Source organism: Aquila chrysaetos, chromosome 2 (assembly GCF_900496995.4).
Source record: "Aquila chrysaetos chrysaetos chromosome 2, bAquChr1.4, whole genome shotgun sequence".
In the NCBI taxonomy this organism is placed as follows: Eukaryota; Metazoa; Chordata; class Aves; order Accipitriformes; family Accipitridae; genus Aquila; species Aquila chrysaetos.
In genome coordinates this window covers 10,724,646-10,742,028 of record NC_044005.1, presented here as the reverse complement: position 1 = coordinate 10,742,028, position 17,383 = coordinate 10,724,646, and the positions used below count along the sequence as shown (strand labels likewise).

The 17,383-nt window shown below is 37.0% G+C and overlaps 1 protein-coding gene across 1 annotated transcript in view; it reads left to right on the top strand.

The window, feature by feature from the left end:
* The window catches only part of ADSS1 (adenylosuccinate synthase 1), a 31,089-nt gene that overhangs the window by 1,851 nt on the left and 11,855 nt on the right, over positions 1–17,383 (top strand). The window contains exons 2-7 of the mRNA XM_030000869.2: positions 12,721–12,823; positions 14,271–14,333; positions 15,116–15,166; positions 15,509–15,575; positions 16,728–16,835; positions 17,191–17,272. Of these exons, the coding sequence (XP_029856729.1) occupies positions 12,721–12,823; positions 14,271–14,333; positions 15,116–15,166; positions 15,509–15,575; positions 16,728–16,835; positions 17,191–17,272 (474 nt within the window). The remainder of the gene's footprint in view (positions 1–12,720; positions 12,824–14,270; positions 14,334–15,115; positions 15,167–15,508; positions 15,576–16,727; positions 16,836–17,190; positions 17,273–17,383) is intronic.

Here is a 17,383-nt window from a genome sequence, read left to right as displayed (position 1 = left end):
GAGGAGCATTTCATATAGGCCCCAGTCAAACAGTGCTTTCTCATGGGTTTACTGTTATTACTGCAATAGGTCATATTGGTTCTTTTTAGACCCACTTTTGAGGGATGCCCTGAGGCTGCTTCCAGGATGGATTTGCTGTCCATCCAGAGAACTAATTTGCAAGCATGGCCGCCAGGTGTAGCCTCAGAATACCCTTTGAAGGATACAGGACTCTGTGTGTGTGAGCATGCCAGAAGGGTTAGTGTGTTAAGAACAGGGTAGATGGCTTAGATGGTTTAATATGCTGGTGGGCACATCTAGATCATCTTTCTGTAGCCTGATGATGAGAGCGGGATGGATGGAAGGCAGGTGGATCTAGAAGAGCTCTGGGCTCTTTTCAGAACAGTGTTCACTGATACACATGCACACACACCGTGTGTATGAGACTACAATAGGATTACTAATACACTGATTTAATGGAAGTGTCTTCAGGATTAGAGTTTGGGGAAGAATATAAAACCTTTGAAAGATAAAATATGGGTAAACATTTACTTTTGAGTAGCAAAAATTATACTACTTAAGTGGGTGTTTTGTGCATTTGGCAATTTTGAGGATGCTTTTTAAAAAGATGCCATTTTAATAATTTAATATTTCATACTTTCAAAGCCAATCATGCAAGCAGATAACGGTGTATGATTTTTGCCTCTGTTAGAACTCAGATGGGACTGTTAAGGTTTAGTAAAGATATTCACATATCTAAGCATGTGGACAGTACTGATGAGTTCTCTCAGTGTGATAATGGTAGGTCATGAACTTGTAGACATAATCAGTTTGAGAGGGACTTCGTTAATGCTGCGTATTGCCGTGGAAAACATCAGTGTTTGGTCCAGAATCTTGCTTGCTTCACGTTCCTCCTAGAAACTAAGAAAAACTTTCTTAGTGCAATAGCACTTGGGTGCTAGAAGAGATTACTTAAACAAGAAACACTGAAGGTCTCCCTTATTAGAGACGAGACTTTGGCAAAAATGTCAGAAAACTTTCCACAGGGAATTTTTTATGTTTTAGAATATGATGATTGACAATGTTATTTCCTGTCCACTCCATTTTCTGAGACATTGATGGAAACAGTGTTCAACAGCTTGTTTTATTCCTCAGCACAATGTATGTAGGGAAAGCTAGAAAATTAATGTCTGAAAGGGGGATGTTTATAATCTTTTGAAACAATGTCTCAGCTAGGTTAATTCTTCATCGGGGCAGGATACTCTTTGAGCTAACATTTTTAAAAAGGTGGGGTGTCCGTCCCCCCCATCTGAATAAGAATTTCAATTCAGGGCCAAAATTGAGTTTGAAGAGCTTTCTCAAAATAGTAGTTCCCTAATATTTCTGTGAAAGGAAATAATTTTCATTAAATGTTTCTCAAGTATTTTTAGTGCGTTGATTTCGTGAGAAAAATCTGTGACAGCTGGATTGCTACAGAGGAAATGAAATGGTATTTCCTGGGATACTGGAAAGAAAGGCAAGCGGGCAAATGGGAATAGGAAGTCCTTCACAGGCACAGGCGAAGCTTCAGAATATGTTAAATAAAGAAAATTCTGCATTAAAACCCCAGCCTGCTTAATTTTCCTGAGCTTTCAGAATTTAATTTCACATGAATTGAAGAGTCTCAATTTGTTGATCATGTTGTTTCAGTCTTTCTTAGTACTTAAATTATACACAGTCTAAATCCAAACGAATGACAATACACTCCATAATTCACTTCATTTTTCACATTAGCAACACTGAATTATGTGACATATTTAAATATGAAATCTTAGTTCACCCGAAGTAATTGATTTCATTTCATCTGTATACTTGAAGCATTCTTTGTTAAAGGGGATGTTTCAATAAGGGTAAAAGATACCTGGATATTCTCACAGATGATGCTGAACAAAACTTTTCACAGACTACTTTCATTAAAATACTAGATACACTGGCACACACGCACCCCCATATAAACAAGTGAAAAAGGTATTTCTAAATAAATGAATAACAACAGGCAGTTTAAGGCTGTTAAAGAACTAAGTAGGTTTGTCTAAGTTCAGGTTATTAATGGAGAACATCAAGAATGTTTTTCCTCTAAATTGCTCTTTCAGCAAGCAAAGTCATTCAGAAGCAGAATGGTAGAGGCTAATACTTCTTTCTTACTGTGGCCTCCTGGGGCATAGAACCGTCACATTATGCTGTGCAATACTTTTAATCCCTGGTATATTTTCAGGGAAGGGTACAATCAAAGAGTTTGCCTGCAGATGTTTCATTTTGATGTTTCCTTTAAAAACAGAGTTTGTGCATTTGTTAAAAGCTTTTAACTGATAGAATATTGGATATATAGAGGGAAGTTCACTTTTTACCTAGCCTCTTAGCATGTTGTCATAGAACAAGAATTCCTAACGTAAGCTTAAGTAATTTGGATATGTGTAATCATATTGATGAAGAGAGGTTTGGCATTGTTCAAAACATGGCTTTGGATTGTGATTTCTTCAGTGGCAGCTCTCATTCCAGCTGTACGTTTCTCACATCACCGCATACGTTGTTGTGTGTCTGCCTTCAAAACTAGATCTTGTGACTGGTTTTATCTACCTGGTTTTTAATTAGATAATTTCTCAGATCTGCTTTGGAGCATGATCAAACAAATAGTCAACTGTCACAACTGCCGAGGTGATCTACCTCCAGAGGCACCACTTAAACTAGATCTGTTCCTAAAGTCATACATAGAACTGCTGTAGTAAGTTCACAGTTACCTGAGGGCAGCTGGTGGTTATACAGTTCTAGCTGTTTCCTTAAGCAAAGACCACGTAAGGTACACTTGTAATAATAACTTTTCACTGAACATGTTTACTGAACAGTTCTGTATGGGTATGAATGGAAAAGGAAATAGCGTGTGTTGTCATATATGGCAGGAGAATTACCATGCATCTTTGCCAATAATGGTAAATTACTCATGAAACACTTCCTTTTTTATAATTTAGGTGTGTGCCAAGAATGTCTAGGAATTCCTATTATAATGGAGAGTAAACAGTTCTGCCTTTCCTGATGAAGTTTTCTTGTGCAATAAATTGTTTTTCAACAAAACATCCAAAAGCACTATAGGAATAATGCCCCATAAACAATTTGATAAAAAATTTGAAGGGGAGGGAAGAGAAAAAGATTTTCCAAAAGCTCAGTGTGAAAGATACAAAAAATATTGCTAGTAAATTAGTAGAGCCCCGTGATAATAATCATTACCTGCAGTGGGTTTGATTGTGGTTACTGAATAGATTGGGAAAACAGTTGCGGCATAAATGCATGTCTTTCCTTCACTTCATACCGAAACCTGTGACAATGATTCAGCAGAAGGGACTAGTCCAACACAGTTTTTAAGATTTTTCAAGCCTTCATTTGGCACTGCTGTTACAGTGTTGCCCAATGCAGCGCTGGATGTGTCAGATCTGTGACACTTCTGCCTTCTGGAAGTCTGGAAACAATCTGCCTGATGTTAGCAGCGTTCCCTTAAGAACTGGCATTGAAGAAACAACACCAAATTGTAAGAATGTGACTGCAATAAGAAGAGCTGTTATTAGATTCCTTAAGTTTCTCATTTTAATGTGCTTTTATTTTTCACTAAATATGCAGTCACTTTTAAAAACATTTCCTCTACTCAAGTCAGTATGCTTTCAAATTAAGAATTGCTTTGGTTTTAAAAAGGGATCATCTGATCTTTTGAGGCATGGACAAAAATTATAGTTGATGTTAATACTGAAGAAAAACTGAGGAGGTTGAAAAAGGTACGAGAAAAACTTTCTGTTAAGGTCTTCTGTGGTTGAGTAGTTCGCAGTCGTTTGGACCAAAGAGATTTAACCAAGTCATACACCAAGGACGTTGAGTGGCAAGTTTTCTTGATGTAGTGGATGTTAACAAATAAGATTGAGAGGGACTAACCAGTAAGAAAAGCCTAGCAACATTTTGGGTTTGAGATACCATTGCGACATTAAAGAACAACCTAGGAAAGGGTGAAGGGCTGTGCCCAATGCTTATGATACAAATAACTTGCATATTATTGCCAGTTTCCTTATTTCCTTGTTCTAGTGTTTTGATGAATGCAAGGTAAATACCATATATGTTAGAAATGGTGCTTTGAAGAATGCAAAGGAATATACTGTGGGCAAGTGATCGAATAATAAAAACCAAACGTGGCAGAAATGCCAGATGAGAAGTTTTTCTCAGTGGTTTAGGTGCGAGACAGGGTGGTTTCCTTTGTTCCTCTGTTTTGCTGCTGACATGGCAGGGCAAAGCAGCCACACGTTGTTGTGACTGTCGCTATTGATCATGGGCTGCTGGAACTGTTTGCAACGGGGATTAAATTAGGGCAGTTTTACGTGATGATTACGTGGAGTTACAGGGGCTTGATTGCTACTATTTTTCTCTGTGTGTATGTATCATGTGTTGCTCTCCTCTAAGTGAGATTTAACCCTGATATTTAGTATAATTTCTCCCTACAAGATAAAGTAGTATGTAAAGACTTTAATCTCCTAATGATTTACTGCTTGATGATCTTCAGTGAAGAGATTGATGACCTTGGAGTCATGAGTGTGCAGTGACTGCAAGACTGTCGGTTTTGATTTCTCTAATGTTTGGGAAGGTTGATAATCCCATTTGCACATACATGTACATTCATACAGGCATATTTCTTTCTAAGTAATTTTTTTGCAAGTTTCCCTGCAAAAGAGCAAGTAGGTTTTATTTTGCTATTCGAAAAAGGAGAGGGTTCATTAAGTATGAGTGGTTTCCTTAGCTACAATAAAGAATTCCACTCTTTCAAAATTGGAATTTTTTTTTTTTGTAGCAATCTGTCACTTATAAGGTATTTTATCCAAATTTTATTTTTCATTTTGCTTATACATACTTACATGCTACACTATATCATTTTAGGCTTTAGAACAACATGGTGACATTGCTATTTTAAACTAGCCTCTCCTTTAGGCATCAGCGAGATCATGTCAGGACCACCAGGATTATAAATACTGTATGAGAAGGTCAGGTTTAAAGTTTCCAAATCTCCATAAGAAAGCAAGCTTAATTTTCAATCCCCTTTATAAAGCTTGATGAATTTATTATCCTCTACAAGCATCAGAAGAAAGCAGCTGAAAATTAAGCTGAAATGACATCTGTTCTATTTCATTCCTGTTGTAACTCACTAGCTGTTGTTAACTGGTTTACAGATATAAGAAAAGTTATGTTCATATCCTTGGATCATATTACTTCCCCCAGGGACATGACTACACTTCTTCAGAAGAGAGGACTAAAGATGAGCAGACATGTCTAGGTTTTTCATGTTTGATTTCCTTTGTTTTGGGATTCTGCTAACATTAGTCAGAATGCTTTTTCCACTTTAGCATTTTCTATCAACATACCTTGAATTCATTACTTTTTTTTTACATCGTCTTCTGGAGTTAAATGTGTGTTTTGTTGTAGTGGTCTGTTGTAGTATATTGTTTTTATGTGGTTTGACAAAATATTAAATCCAGTTTGAGAGAAAATAACTGCAGTTTAAGAGTGTCTACTTTGCCTACAATGACTGCTGTTTAAAACCTGAGTTGAATTAGACCTAGCTTTTCCAGTTGCATTTTTCAGATACTTAGGAAGACCAAGGTATCCATATAAGTTAGGGTCACTTTTCATTTGTAGTAAAGGAAAAATACTACATTAGTGCAAAATATGATATAAGCTTCAGTTTTTGATACTTGTGCTAGAAATAATTTTATATATTTCTTTAAAAGGTCAAAAGTTTCGCTCAGTTCTTCTCAAGAGTGTTTGTGTTTATAATCATACTAATTATCTCATTAGGCTTTAGAAGGTCTCCTTTCATGGGAATTCAGGAGTTTTTGAAGAGATCACTATTTTGATTGGGGAGGTGGGATCCTGTGGATTTTGTTCATTCTATGAGACAGTGAAAAGGGACACAGCAGGAGCACACTTGAACAGATGCAGGAATCAGACAGCAGTTCTGTGCAGAGTTGTTCGTACTTGAAACCATTATTGCAAATATATTCTTTGGGAAGAAGAGCAAGGCAAACTAGATTTGATGCAGACTGATGTCAGGAGATAAATACTTGGAACTCACTCCAGCCCTTTGTCACTACCGTAGCTTTAAAAATCACTGCTCCCTCAGCTCTTCTGGTCTAAGTATACTTCTGATTATTCCCTAACCCAGCTCTTTCAAATGGCTTGGGTTTGAAAAAAAAAAAAAGTTCTGACCCACTTCTTGGAACTGAGTTGGGGTGAGTTGGGTGCTATCAAGTGATAGTTTAACTGGAAAAATTAGCAAGAAAAAACTTCCAGTAAAGGAAATTATAATGAGCACCTATGGCAGCAACCTCCCAACCAGAATGTACAGCATTTTCAGTTACCTGACAAAAGTTTTCACACACAGGTGATTTTGTGACATTGTGTCTAAGGGTCTGAGTGTTCAAAGCACTCAATGCATTGCATTTGTCTGTGTTGGATTTTTTTTGTTTTAAACCAGTGATGTTCTAAACTCATTCACAATGGTGTAAATCACGAGAAATACCGTGAAAGGCAATGGATTTATAATAATATAAAGTTCATGTCAAAGCCAGTTATGCTGGTAACACTTATTAGCTACATTTATTCAAGTTAGTTCCAGGCAGTTGCTAATGTAAGTTAGAAATAGCCATCGTTAATTAAATTTTAAAGAGGAAGAAGAAACAATTTATGTAACAGTGCTCCTTCTTGTTTATTCAGAATCACATATGAAATCCTATAAATGGAAGAAAATTACTGAATCCAGATAAGAAAACTGAAGTATTTTGTAGTCTGTTTCACAGTATGATGAGAGGTATTTGGCCTGCAGATGCAGTTGAATTTCAGAAAATATTTTGCTTCATCGATGGATGGAATTAGTAGAGCTGGGACACTTACTATGAAAAGAGATAGACAGGAATCAGCATTTGTTTTCGGATGCAGACTTCCCAAACTGCTGGTTTGTAGCTGGTATTCCGATTCATAGATTATAAATTCATAGATTATAATGCCAGAGGAGATCATCTTGTAATTGTGTCCGAGCACCAAGGACACAGTATTCTAGAAGCAGTTGCACCACTGCCAAAAGGGGAGGTAATACAATCTCTCTACTCCTACTTGATATTCCCATTTATATATGCGAGGTTCGCTTTAGGCATATCAGCCAATACTGAAACTGTTCAGACACCTCCACTTGCTTCCTAGCATAGATATCTCCCATCCAAAGTTTGGCCTACCTTTTTGATTGTAATTCATTTAGTCTAAAGCTAGTCGGGACATTTTGTAGATTCACTGCATATACCAGTTGGCTAAGGAGCTCAGACTGCTGCGTACTGCTGTTAAACCTCTCAAATGATAGTTGTGTCGGCTGCAGATCTTCAATAATAAGTTTCTGTTTTTTCCCCATTGCATTGATTAATGTTGCTAACTGGGAGAGGGTGAGGACAGATCACTGTGGGACCCCTCAGAAACATACCTGTTTTGTGTTCATCCTCTAGTTATAGTTTGAAACTATCATCAAGTTTTAAGGCATTTTATATGTGCTCTGATGATTTCTCATATCAATCTAGTTAATCAAGTTACGTTTAGGCATCGTGGAGAGCACTGAGCAATTGAAAGATGTGCTAACCAGTGGAAACCAGCAGAGCATCTGGAAACACTCCTCCCACATATGAGAATGCAGTCTCCTCCACACAACCTGGCTGGCAAGAGCTGGCAGAAACACATCTGAACATCAGGACACATTTCATTCCTATTCAAACATGTATCATAAGGCTAGCTGGGAGGAAAGAGTTCCTGCTGCAGGTACTGAACGGCCTCACTGCTGCTCTGAATAGAAATTCTGTTTCTGGCTTGGGATGTTTCGACTGCAGAGAATAAAGAGATTATTTTAAAAACAATACAAAACAAACCACCAGCCTTTAAATGGCTGAGCACTTTGGAAGGTAGATTTGTTTCTTCATCTTTTTTGTAAGTTCTAAAAAGGTAAAGACTATGTGTTCTCCTCTGCCAACCTGTTCATAATAATTATTAATTCCCTAAAAGATAGTGTTTATACCAGCATACAGTTGTTAATGCTACTAAGATGTAATAGCTTCTCAATTTAGTGTATTGATGCAGTTCTTGTGTTCACATACTATGGAATAGTAAGCAAAGTATGTCACTTCAGTGCAAGAATCCAGTATCAAAAGCAGATCAGCACATAAAAAGCTTGGAAATGCATCTTTTTAAATAAACTAATGTGCTGAAAAAAACATTAGGATGTTTTATGAGGTAGCTTAAGTTCCTCTACCTCATTCTGGTACTGGGACAATATGTAACTTTACACTTTTATTAGAAGTCTGAAAATACAGACTAAAATCTTCCAGAAAAAAAATCCAATATTTATCTGAGTCCAACTTAAACATTCTTCAAAAATAATTAACACCCCCCCCCCCCCCCAACATATAGGATTACTGTCCTCTGAAAATAATGCCTGGTATGTTTCCTGTTGTTTAACTCTTTAAAACAACATGTTGCAGCTCTTTCTATTAACTTAAAGTCTGTTTTCCAACCTGGAATGACAGGCATTTTAGGTCGTTGAATTTAAACCATATTGCTGGTGGTCTGCTGGATTTTAGAAGAAAGGAGGCATAGCTTGCAGCACCACAAGGTAATAGAGCATTCCTTAGGCAAAATATATTGAAATTATACATATTTAATGCTGTTACTAGAGCCTCAACTTCTAGCACTTTTGAAGTTAATAAAAACTGATATGTTAAGCAGTGTAGGTACTTTCAAGAGGCTGAATACTAATTTTCCACTGCAGGCTATGAATGACTTCAATGAAAGTTATTTTGTCTTAGGTGCCTGATTTAAATGTGAAGAACTTTAACACCTACCAAATACTGTTAGAAACAAGCATTTATCTGCTCTGAAACTTTAATATAGCTGATACGAAGAACAACAGTTATGGGTGCAGAGTCAAAAAGTATTGCTGTATATACGCAGTGCCTCAAAGGAAGGATTTTTGTGTGCTCTCTGAAGATGAGCTTCCTAAATGATATTAAGGTCTCTTTATTACTATAGTAAGATACCTATCCTGTTGTCTTTGGCATGCTTAATACTTTCTAGTTCTCAAGTCCCACTTCATTCCTGCAGTTTGCTGTAATTGATGCTCCCATCACCTGCCCCTGGTAGGTTTCCTGCATTTGTTGCAGTTTTAATAGAGTCACTAAAGTGGCTTAACAGGAGGGACGCAAGTGCTACTGAACATGTTGGAATCACTGCAGGAGCAGTAAGGAAGGTTTTAGGTTGAAGTGGATGCTAATGTTCAAGATGCTGCTGTCATCCCAGTTGTACTCTTAGCCTTTTGGAGCTTCAGCAGCTGCCCTAGTGGTTTGTTCTTGGGAACAGAACTTCCCACACCAGACTAGTTTAATGGGAGTGCCCAGGCTTCCCAGATTTTGGAAGTGAATGCTAATTGTTATTTCTGGTCATACCATCATTTTGCAATGCAGATAATGCCAGAGTGGCACTGGTGGTTAATCTGTCAGAAGTTGTTGCCTTACCATTCCCTTTGTTAGAGAAGTTTTTGAAGAAGCACAGAAGGTGGCAGATACCAACTCTAGAGATGAAAGGTAAATAAAATTCAGGTGATATCAGTGGTGCACAGCAGAGATTCTGTGAGCTGGGTCTGGATGTTAAATGGGAGCTCATTATGCAGAGCTGCACTTGAAGCAAGGGCCAAGCAGAGACACCAGAGGTCTCTTGGTCCAAGTGGAAGCATCCTGAGGGCCCAGAGAATACTGTCACTAGGTGTGTTAGTGTTGACACCGCTTTAATGAAATACCATTTGAGGAAAAGAAGGGAGCTTACATGGTTGCAGTGTAGCGGGTAGTTCTCTGCACCTTCAATCATGTTATCTTCAGATTAAGCCCATACAAGATTTTAGGTTCCCCTTATACTTCATTAGAAAAAGAAGTGGCTCATATAGACCCTATATTGACTTTCAGAACTCAAGTAAAATTAGAAAAGGACTAGGTATCTTTAATATCTGAGCTATTAGACTGCCAATATGCTGTTAGAATATCTATGAAACTGAATGTGAGAAATTACTGAGATGACCAGATAATAAACAAAGTATCTCGTCAGACCAGCAGTATGTTTTGCAAGTTTGGTCATGTCTGCTGGGCAATTCAATGTTCTGCTACCACTTTAATTATAACTGTAAAAATTTAATTAATTGAGCTGTAAAAATATACTCGGAAGACACTTGTTTAGGAAATGCAGACCAACATGAGCAATGCACAAAACCAGTTCCAGAGCTGTCAGCAGTAGCTTTAAATTAGGGAAGTGCTGTTTTATAAGGTCTGTCACTGAATTCTTGATTTATATTGTCTGTCCAGAGGAACTGAAAGTGGATTCAGAGATTTTGGCAATTAAAGGTTGTATCATATCTGCTGATGTTTCTGTACTTCAGCATTTTTTTATGTATGCCAGCTTTCACAGCTGATTGATTAATATCCCTTTTCAAGCATTTGCTAAAGAAAGAGAGCATTTGTCTGGGTATCACTTGTTCAGGAAAATTTCCAAAAACATAAACTACCTTTCATAAACATTCTCATACTGGTATATCCCACCTTCTAGACTTTTAGGATACAAGAAAACACTTCTGACTATAATTTAGGCGTGCTGTTATCTCAGATTGTGAGTCCTCAAGCTTCATTTCATTTGTTCACATTGATTAAGAAAAGCAGAATATAACTATAGTATTAGTGATAACAAATATTTTTGAAGGAGCCTGGTTCCCCATTTTCTCAGGAAACCTGAAAGTTGTTTGTAGTAGAGATTAAATCAATGTTAAATGATGGAGTTCATTCTTTTAAAGTTTCCATTTTGTCATCGTCTATAGGCAAGCAGAAGAGGAAAGCTGATTGTCTCAGAAGAAGTTACTAGCCTCTTTCTCAAGCCTGATACTGCTATAATAAAATAAACTAGTGTTTCAACCAGTGCAATCCATCCAGTCTCACTCCTCTTAAATATCATGTAAAGGAGTCTCCTACATGATTTATTAGCCTGCTAGATAGTTCAGTACCTTTAACTAGATCCAGGTTCCTACAACTGGCTTCTTACATCTGGGAGGCAAGTTGAATACCCAGGACAGTCCTGCTTTCTTCAGGATTCTCCGGACAAGTTATAACTGCATTAGCAAGATGCTTGGGAGTCCTTTCCAGCCCAAGGATGAGCTACTCAGAAGTTTGCCAAATCAAATTAAATATGTGTGTGCACCAGTTTTTTGTGTTACAACTCCTACTCAGCTCTCCCTTAACAGGTTATCTCTTTACATTTCATTGTTGAGCTCAGATCTTCCAAAACACAAGAATTACTTTTGTCATATTTAAAAGCATATTTCTTAATATTTTTCCTCCATCCCACTGCTTAAAAGAACTTGATTTTTTTTTTTTTTATAACCTGTAGCTTTTACTTTCTTAATGTTGGGTTTCAGCTTATATCCATATTTTGAAAGGAATGTCAGTTGCCATTTTCCTGTATATTACATGCAATCAAACGGGCAAATGAGTAAATGAAGAGTAAATAAAACTCTGGAAGAACATGTGTTGTGTTATATTATTAATTTTTGTAAGTGACTGTTCTTTCTCAAAGTTTTCATGTAACAACTCCACTCATTCAGCCGACACTTTGTTATTTGCAAATCACTGGTGACAGTCTCAGTTCTCCTTTCCAGTAGATGTCCTCATTCTAGACACTTCTACATCATTTGGACCTCATATCAAATCCACGAAGATTTGTAATCATTTTGGAAATTGGAAGGACTGTGGCACCAGGGCAGACAAGCAGTCAGATTTCCCAACCTTATCAATAAGAGAAAAAGTTACATCATGACAGAACAGCAACAAACATTAAGCTTGTGGAGAAAACTGGGCCTTTAATTTTTAAAACTCTTTTGGTTCAAGTCAACTCATGACCTTCATTTACTCATCTCTTCCCAAGTTTATGTGTTGTCTCATCGTTCTCTTTTGAAGCCATTCATGAAAAATCAGTTTCGTGAGGAAAACACCACCTCGCATTCTCAGGTCTGGTAGATGGTTGTGTAAGGTATGAATTGCTCCATAACATGGTGGTGGTGGTAACTAGGAAGATCATCCCTTGACAGGGAGATTCTGTGGAGTTGCAAAGACTACACGTGCTCCCAACTTTATGCCTTCCGCCTTGGACACCTAGAGAAGCAGTAGCTGTTTGTGGGTGAGCAGGCAGGAAGAGCTTCCATTCAGAAGAAATGACCATGCACAGAAGATGCCCAAAAAGGATGGGCTTGCGTAGGCATGTCAGAGACAGGACTCTGTGCGTGGTAGTTCAATCCAGTTTTGTTCCCCGAAAGCTTCAGTTCTCTTCTAGCTTCTGCCATCGCTCCCGCATTGCTCTGCCCTAGTCCTGGCTTGACCCCGTGGTATCGTTCTGCTTTGTAATTCTACGCAGTCCTGCTGAAATCCATCAGCCCCCTAATTGTCCTGTCTGAGCCCTTTTTACAATACTACAGTGTCTGAAGAAACCATAAGGGGGAGAAATTAGTGACCTAAGACATGAATGTATAAATAAAAGAAGATGATCATGTCAAATCATCTGCTGAGAGTTTAGAGTGGTGGTATGAGACCGTTAATCTTCAGGTGTTTCTTTCTGTTGCAGGGTGGGAATAACGCAGGCCATACTGTGGTTGTTGATGGGAAAGAATATGATTTTCACCTATTTCCTAGTGGCATCATTAATCCAAAGGCAATTTCTTTTATTGGTAAGACAATTTTGGAACTTATTAAATAAAATAACATTACATGATGTGTAGCTGCAACCATATTTTATAGTAGCAAGCAAAGAAAAACATATAGGTGACAGTCAGATTTGCTTTAGCTTCAGCTGTTTGACTTTTATTTCACCGTTGCTTTAACATGAAGAGTTATTCTACTTTCAGTGTCAGTTTAGTTTCTGCTACTAGAAAACTGAAAGAACGAACCCCCTCTTTCTATCACATTGCTCTTTCTTATGCTTTATGGTACAAGTTTGGATCCCACCCTCTACTTGTACACTCCTTTTATACTTTCAAAAATATATATGCTATTCTTTGAGGACACAAAACCTGGCACTTAGGCTAAATAAGTAATATAATTTATCTCTGGCATCTCTTTATTGACTTTCCAGAACTAGACCCTAAGATACAGGGCTCCGCTTGGAAGGTTACCATCCAGTCTCCTTTTTGTTCACATTACCAGCTGTTTAAGGTGATGTTGTATTTCACTGTAAAGATATTCGAAGTAGATGGCATCACTAAAAAGTTTGCATTGCTTACTGGACGTTAAACTCATATTTAAGTGACAGGCATATTTAAGACTTTTACTTGTCCAAAATGATGATTCTTTCTGACAGAAAAAATGTATACAGAATGTGCAAGACATGAGTGTAAGTTTTAGTGAGTCATGGAGTTTCAGTTTTGTTTCATTTGATAATTTCGGAATGGATGATTGAAATACATGAAACATTTTTTTCTTTCTGCAAAATATGGTGTATCGTTTTGCTTTCCGATTTACTCCCTTGCCAGTTAGCAAAAACTATAACTTAAGTTATCCTAAAACTAGGCTGAGACAGGCTCTTGCATGCATTTCTGATGTTCTCAAGAAGGAAGCAGCAGCTGTTTCCAGCCCACTACATCACTAATCCTCCACGCCTCGTCAGTAATGCTCTGTATTGCTTGTGGATTCTATATTGTAGCTCAAAAGCAGGGAGAAGGCATTGCTAATGTATTTCAGCACTAGTTTGAACTGAGTTTAAAACAAATACATGAATATTGAAGAAAATTTAAATATTGTCACACAGGCTTGTCAGTGTTGTAAGGCCATGGACTTCTTTGAGCTTTTACCAGTGAACAATCGAGGCTGAAGTCGTGGTACAAAGTCCACCACAAACAAAGACAAGAATCCGCTTACCTCAGCTGGCTTCAGAGCAGGCCCGGCATTCACTTCTAAAACAAGCAAGCTCTTTGTTTTTCTGATTTTAGCAGGCTTGTAGCTGCTTACCCAAAATGAGGATTTATCCAAAAAGTTCTCGAGATCACTTTGTGAGAAATGTGAGAAGATTAGTCTTACTTTTGAAATAAAATTTCAGACAGCAAGTGTTTGCATGCCTTACATCCTAAGAAGGCGTATTTTATTTCTTGCTTTAAAATAAAATCATTTATGTTCCCGAAGGTAATGGAGTGGTTATACATTTACCAGGCCTGTTTGAAGAAGCTGAAAAGAATGAAAAGAAAGGTTTGTATCGAATAATTTTTAACTTTTCCTTATATTGGCAGCCAGGTTGAAGGGTTTTTTAAGCCCTTGTTTCTGACCATAAATATTCAGTGCAATAACATTCTGGATTTTAAATAATGAGGAAGACAGTATTTAAAATGTTGAATTGTGTTGTAGTCTTCAGACAGATTTTCGAAACCAATCTTTTCCTGGGTTTTCAGGGAGTTTTATGGCATTTGATGCCACATTAGATAGAAAATAAAATCCTAAGGTGTGTGGCAAAGCTGCCTTTGACCTCAAACTGAGATGATTTAACCCAGAGTTTCTGTGTCCCCATTTCTGTGCCCAAGTATAAACTCAGTTGGTTCTGCTCTCAGCGAGGCTTTGGACCAGATGACCTTCTAAGGTCCCTTACTTCTTAAATTCCTTTATGATTCTATATATATAAATCCTTTATTTTCTGAGGCACAAATGGAGTTCAAGTGATTTATCATAGAGCGAGTTAAAGAAGAATCTTTCCTTAAAATAAGAATTGTGTGTAAGCCACAGCATTCTGGGCTAGGAAGAAGTGGTGAGTATCTTTGTCCATATCAAAATGAGAAAGCTGAAAAAGTAAAAAATGAGAAAAGTTTGTTAACAAAAATATTGCTGTTATTTGATATTCACTTACCCATTTTGTCTACAGTCTTCTTAACAAGAAGCTATATAAACTAGAAGAAAGACATAGAAAAACTAAAAGCAAATCTCAAAGTTTGACCAATCAGCACAGCTGAAATCCTACTTTCCTTTATATCTTCTGACAGGTTTAAAAGACTGGGAGAAAAGACTGATTATATCAGATAGGGCACATATAGGTAAGTGATGATTGAAGGGGGAAAAAAATCAAAATGACTGCTTAGCTCATGGTACTAAACTACCTTATTACTCCACAGAGCAGTCATGTATTTGATCTAGTACAGCTTCTTTATATGTTGTGTATCTGAAGCATAATAATGGTATTTGTATCCACTAAAGAGAGTGATGTTTTACATGTTTTCACAATGTTTAAGGTATACTCGCTCTGTTTTCACATGAGGAGGCCTGTGCACTATCAGTTATAACAAAGGAACTTTGTCTTGAAATTATAGATGTCTCTGATTTAAAGAATGTTTTTCTCCTTTGGTCTTGCACTCTGTCCATTTGTTTTTCCATTGCAGTGTTTGACTTTCACCAGGCAGTAGATGGGCTCCAGGAAGTGCAACGTCAAGCACAAGAAGGAAAAAAGTAAGTATTTTCAGCACCTTCATTTCATTAATAATTATGCAAATTTGAAAAATTGGTGTAATTTTGGAAAACAGAAATGCAATGTATCTCTAATGAGCCTTGCTGGTGTTACTAATTCTGTGACTCTGCTCTGCTCCTACTTACGTTAGTGAACAAACTCTGAGGTATTACTGAAAAGGCAGGGTATGAATTCCTGCCTATTTCCATTTTCCAGTTCTCTGCAACATATAGAGACATTTTAAAACACCTACCAAATCCCCAAACTCATTTCCATTAAAATGATGCTTCCAATCCAGTTTAATATCAGACTAGTGATGCTCTTTTGAATCAGGTCTGAAATGTTGGCACAATTAGGTTCCACACTTGTAATCGTTTATTGTGTATTCACTTATACTTCATGGAGATATTAGTTTCTATTTTAATTTTAATCTTAGACTTTAGCACAGTATGTAACTATTCATACTTCGTTATTTTGGCTTCTGAAAGAACAAAGGTTTATGTGAACACACTGTATTTTTCTCTCTGTTAATCTATTAGTTTTTGATCCCATTGGACAATTTCAGCCAAACTTAACATACAAATAGAGATCTCAAAATTTCTAAAATGCATATGAAAATAGGCATGCAGGTAGGGAAACAGTTTCATTTTTCTCCTCATCAGGGTAAAGACTGCAGCAGTTCATAGGGAGAGAGGTGGTATGAATAATGCCAAAGCCATAGGAAACCAGTTTGATCACTCACAGAACTGGTTGTTGTTCACAACTATAGACAGTGCTGCAACTGTGAAAATGTGAAAATGACATTTGTTTCCTGTTGTTCATGGTAAGGGATGTAGTAGTACCACAGGATAGTATAGTAACCATTATTACTGTATAATATATGTATGTATGCACATTGTTTCAACTAAGCTTGTGTCAGCCAGACCCAAGGCTTAATGCTTTACTGCACACCATGAATATTACCAATATTTATGCAAATCCACTGAACCATGAAAGTTGCTATATGTTTACTATTATAGAACTTTAGTCATTTTTTTATGTCTCAGACCTCCTGCCCAGTATATGGTGTATTGAAGAGCTTTAATAAAATTACTTAGCATAAAGCATATTTTTGCATATATTTATACATGTTTGGGGGGTGTATTTTTAATTAGTATTGGCACAACAAAGAAGGGGATTGGACCAACATATTCTTCCAAAGCTGCACGAACAGGCCTTCGAATTTGTGACCTCCTTTCTGACTTTGATGAATTTTCTTCCAGGTACAACTATTTCCATTTCTAAATATTATGTTAAAGAGCGATACATTTTGGCTGACAGATTTGCTTTTAAGGAGACGTTTTTAAATATGTGTCTGAATTTTGTATATAAATTGTCTAGAAGGAGAAGAAAACTGGAAAGAATGTGTGTGTATATTTCCTGCACCTCACAGAGTTTCTCATAATTTAAAATGTAATTTTGTACATTGGGAAATGCACTGGTTGGGGTATCAAAGTTCTGGGTATTTTCTCCCTGTAGCTCTCAGTATATACTGTGTATAACATAAACTGAGTTCTTGCCAAAGGTTCTGTCAACAGTAAGTATGTTCTTCATAGATACGATTTCAATATTTTACAGATTTAAAAATCTGGCACAACAATACAAGTCAATGTTTCCCACATTGGAAATAGATGTAGAAGGACAATTGAAAAAGCTGAAGGTAAGGATTTAACAGTTGTACTTTTTGTTCAGTTTCAGGGAAAGTATAGAAGAAAACAGTAATATTTAATTTAAAAAGTAAAAATGAAGTGTACCAGAACTACTACTTATT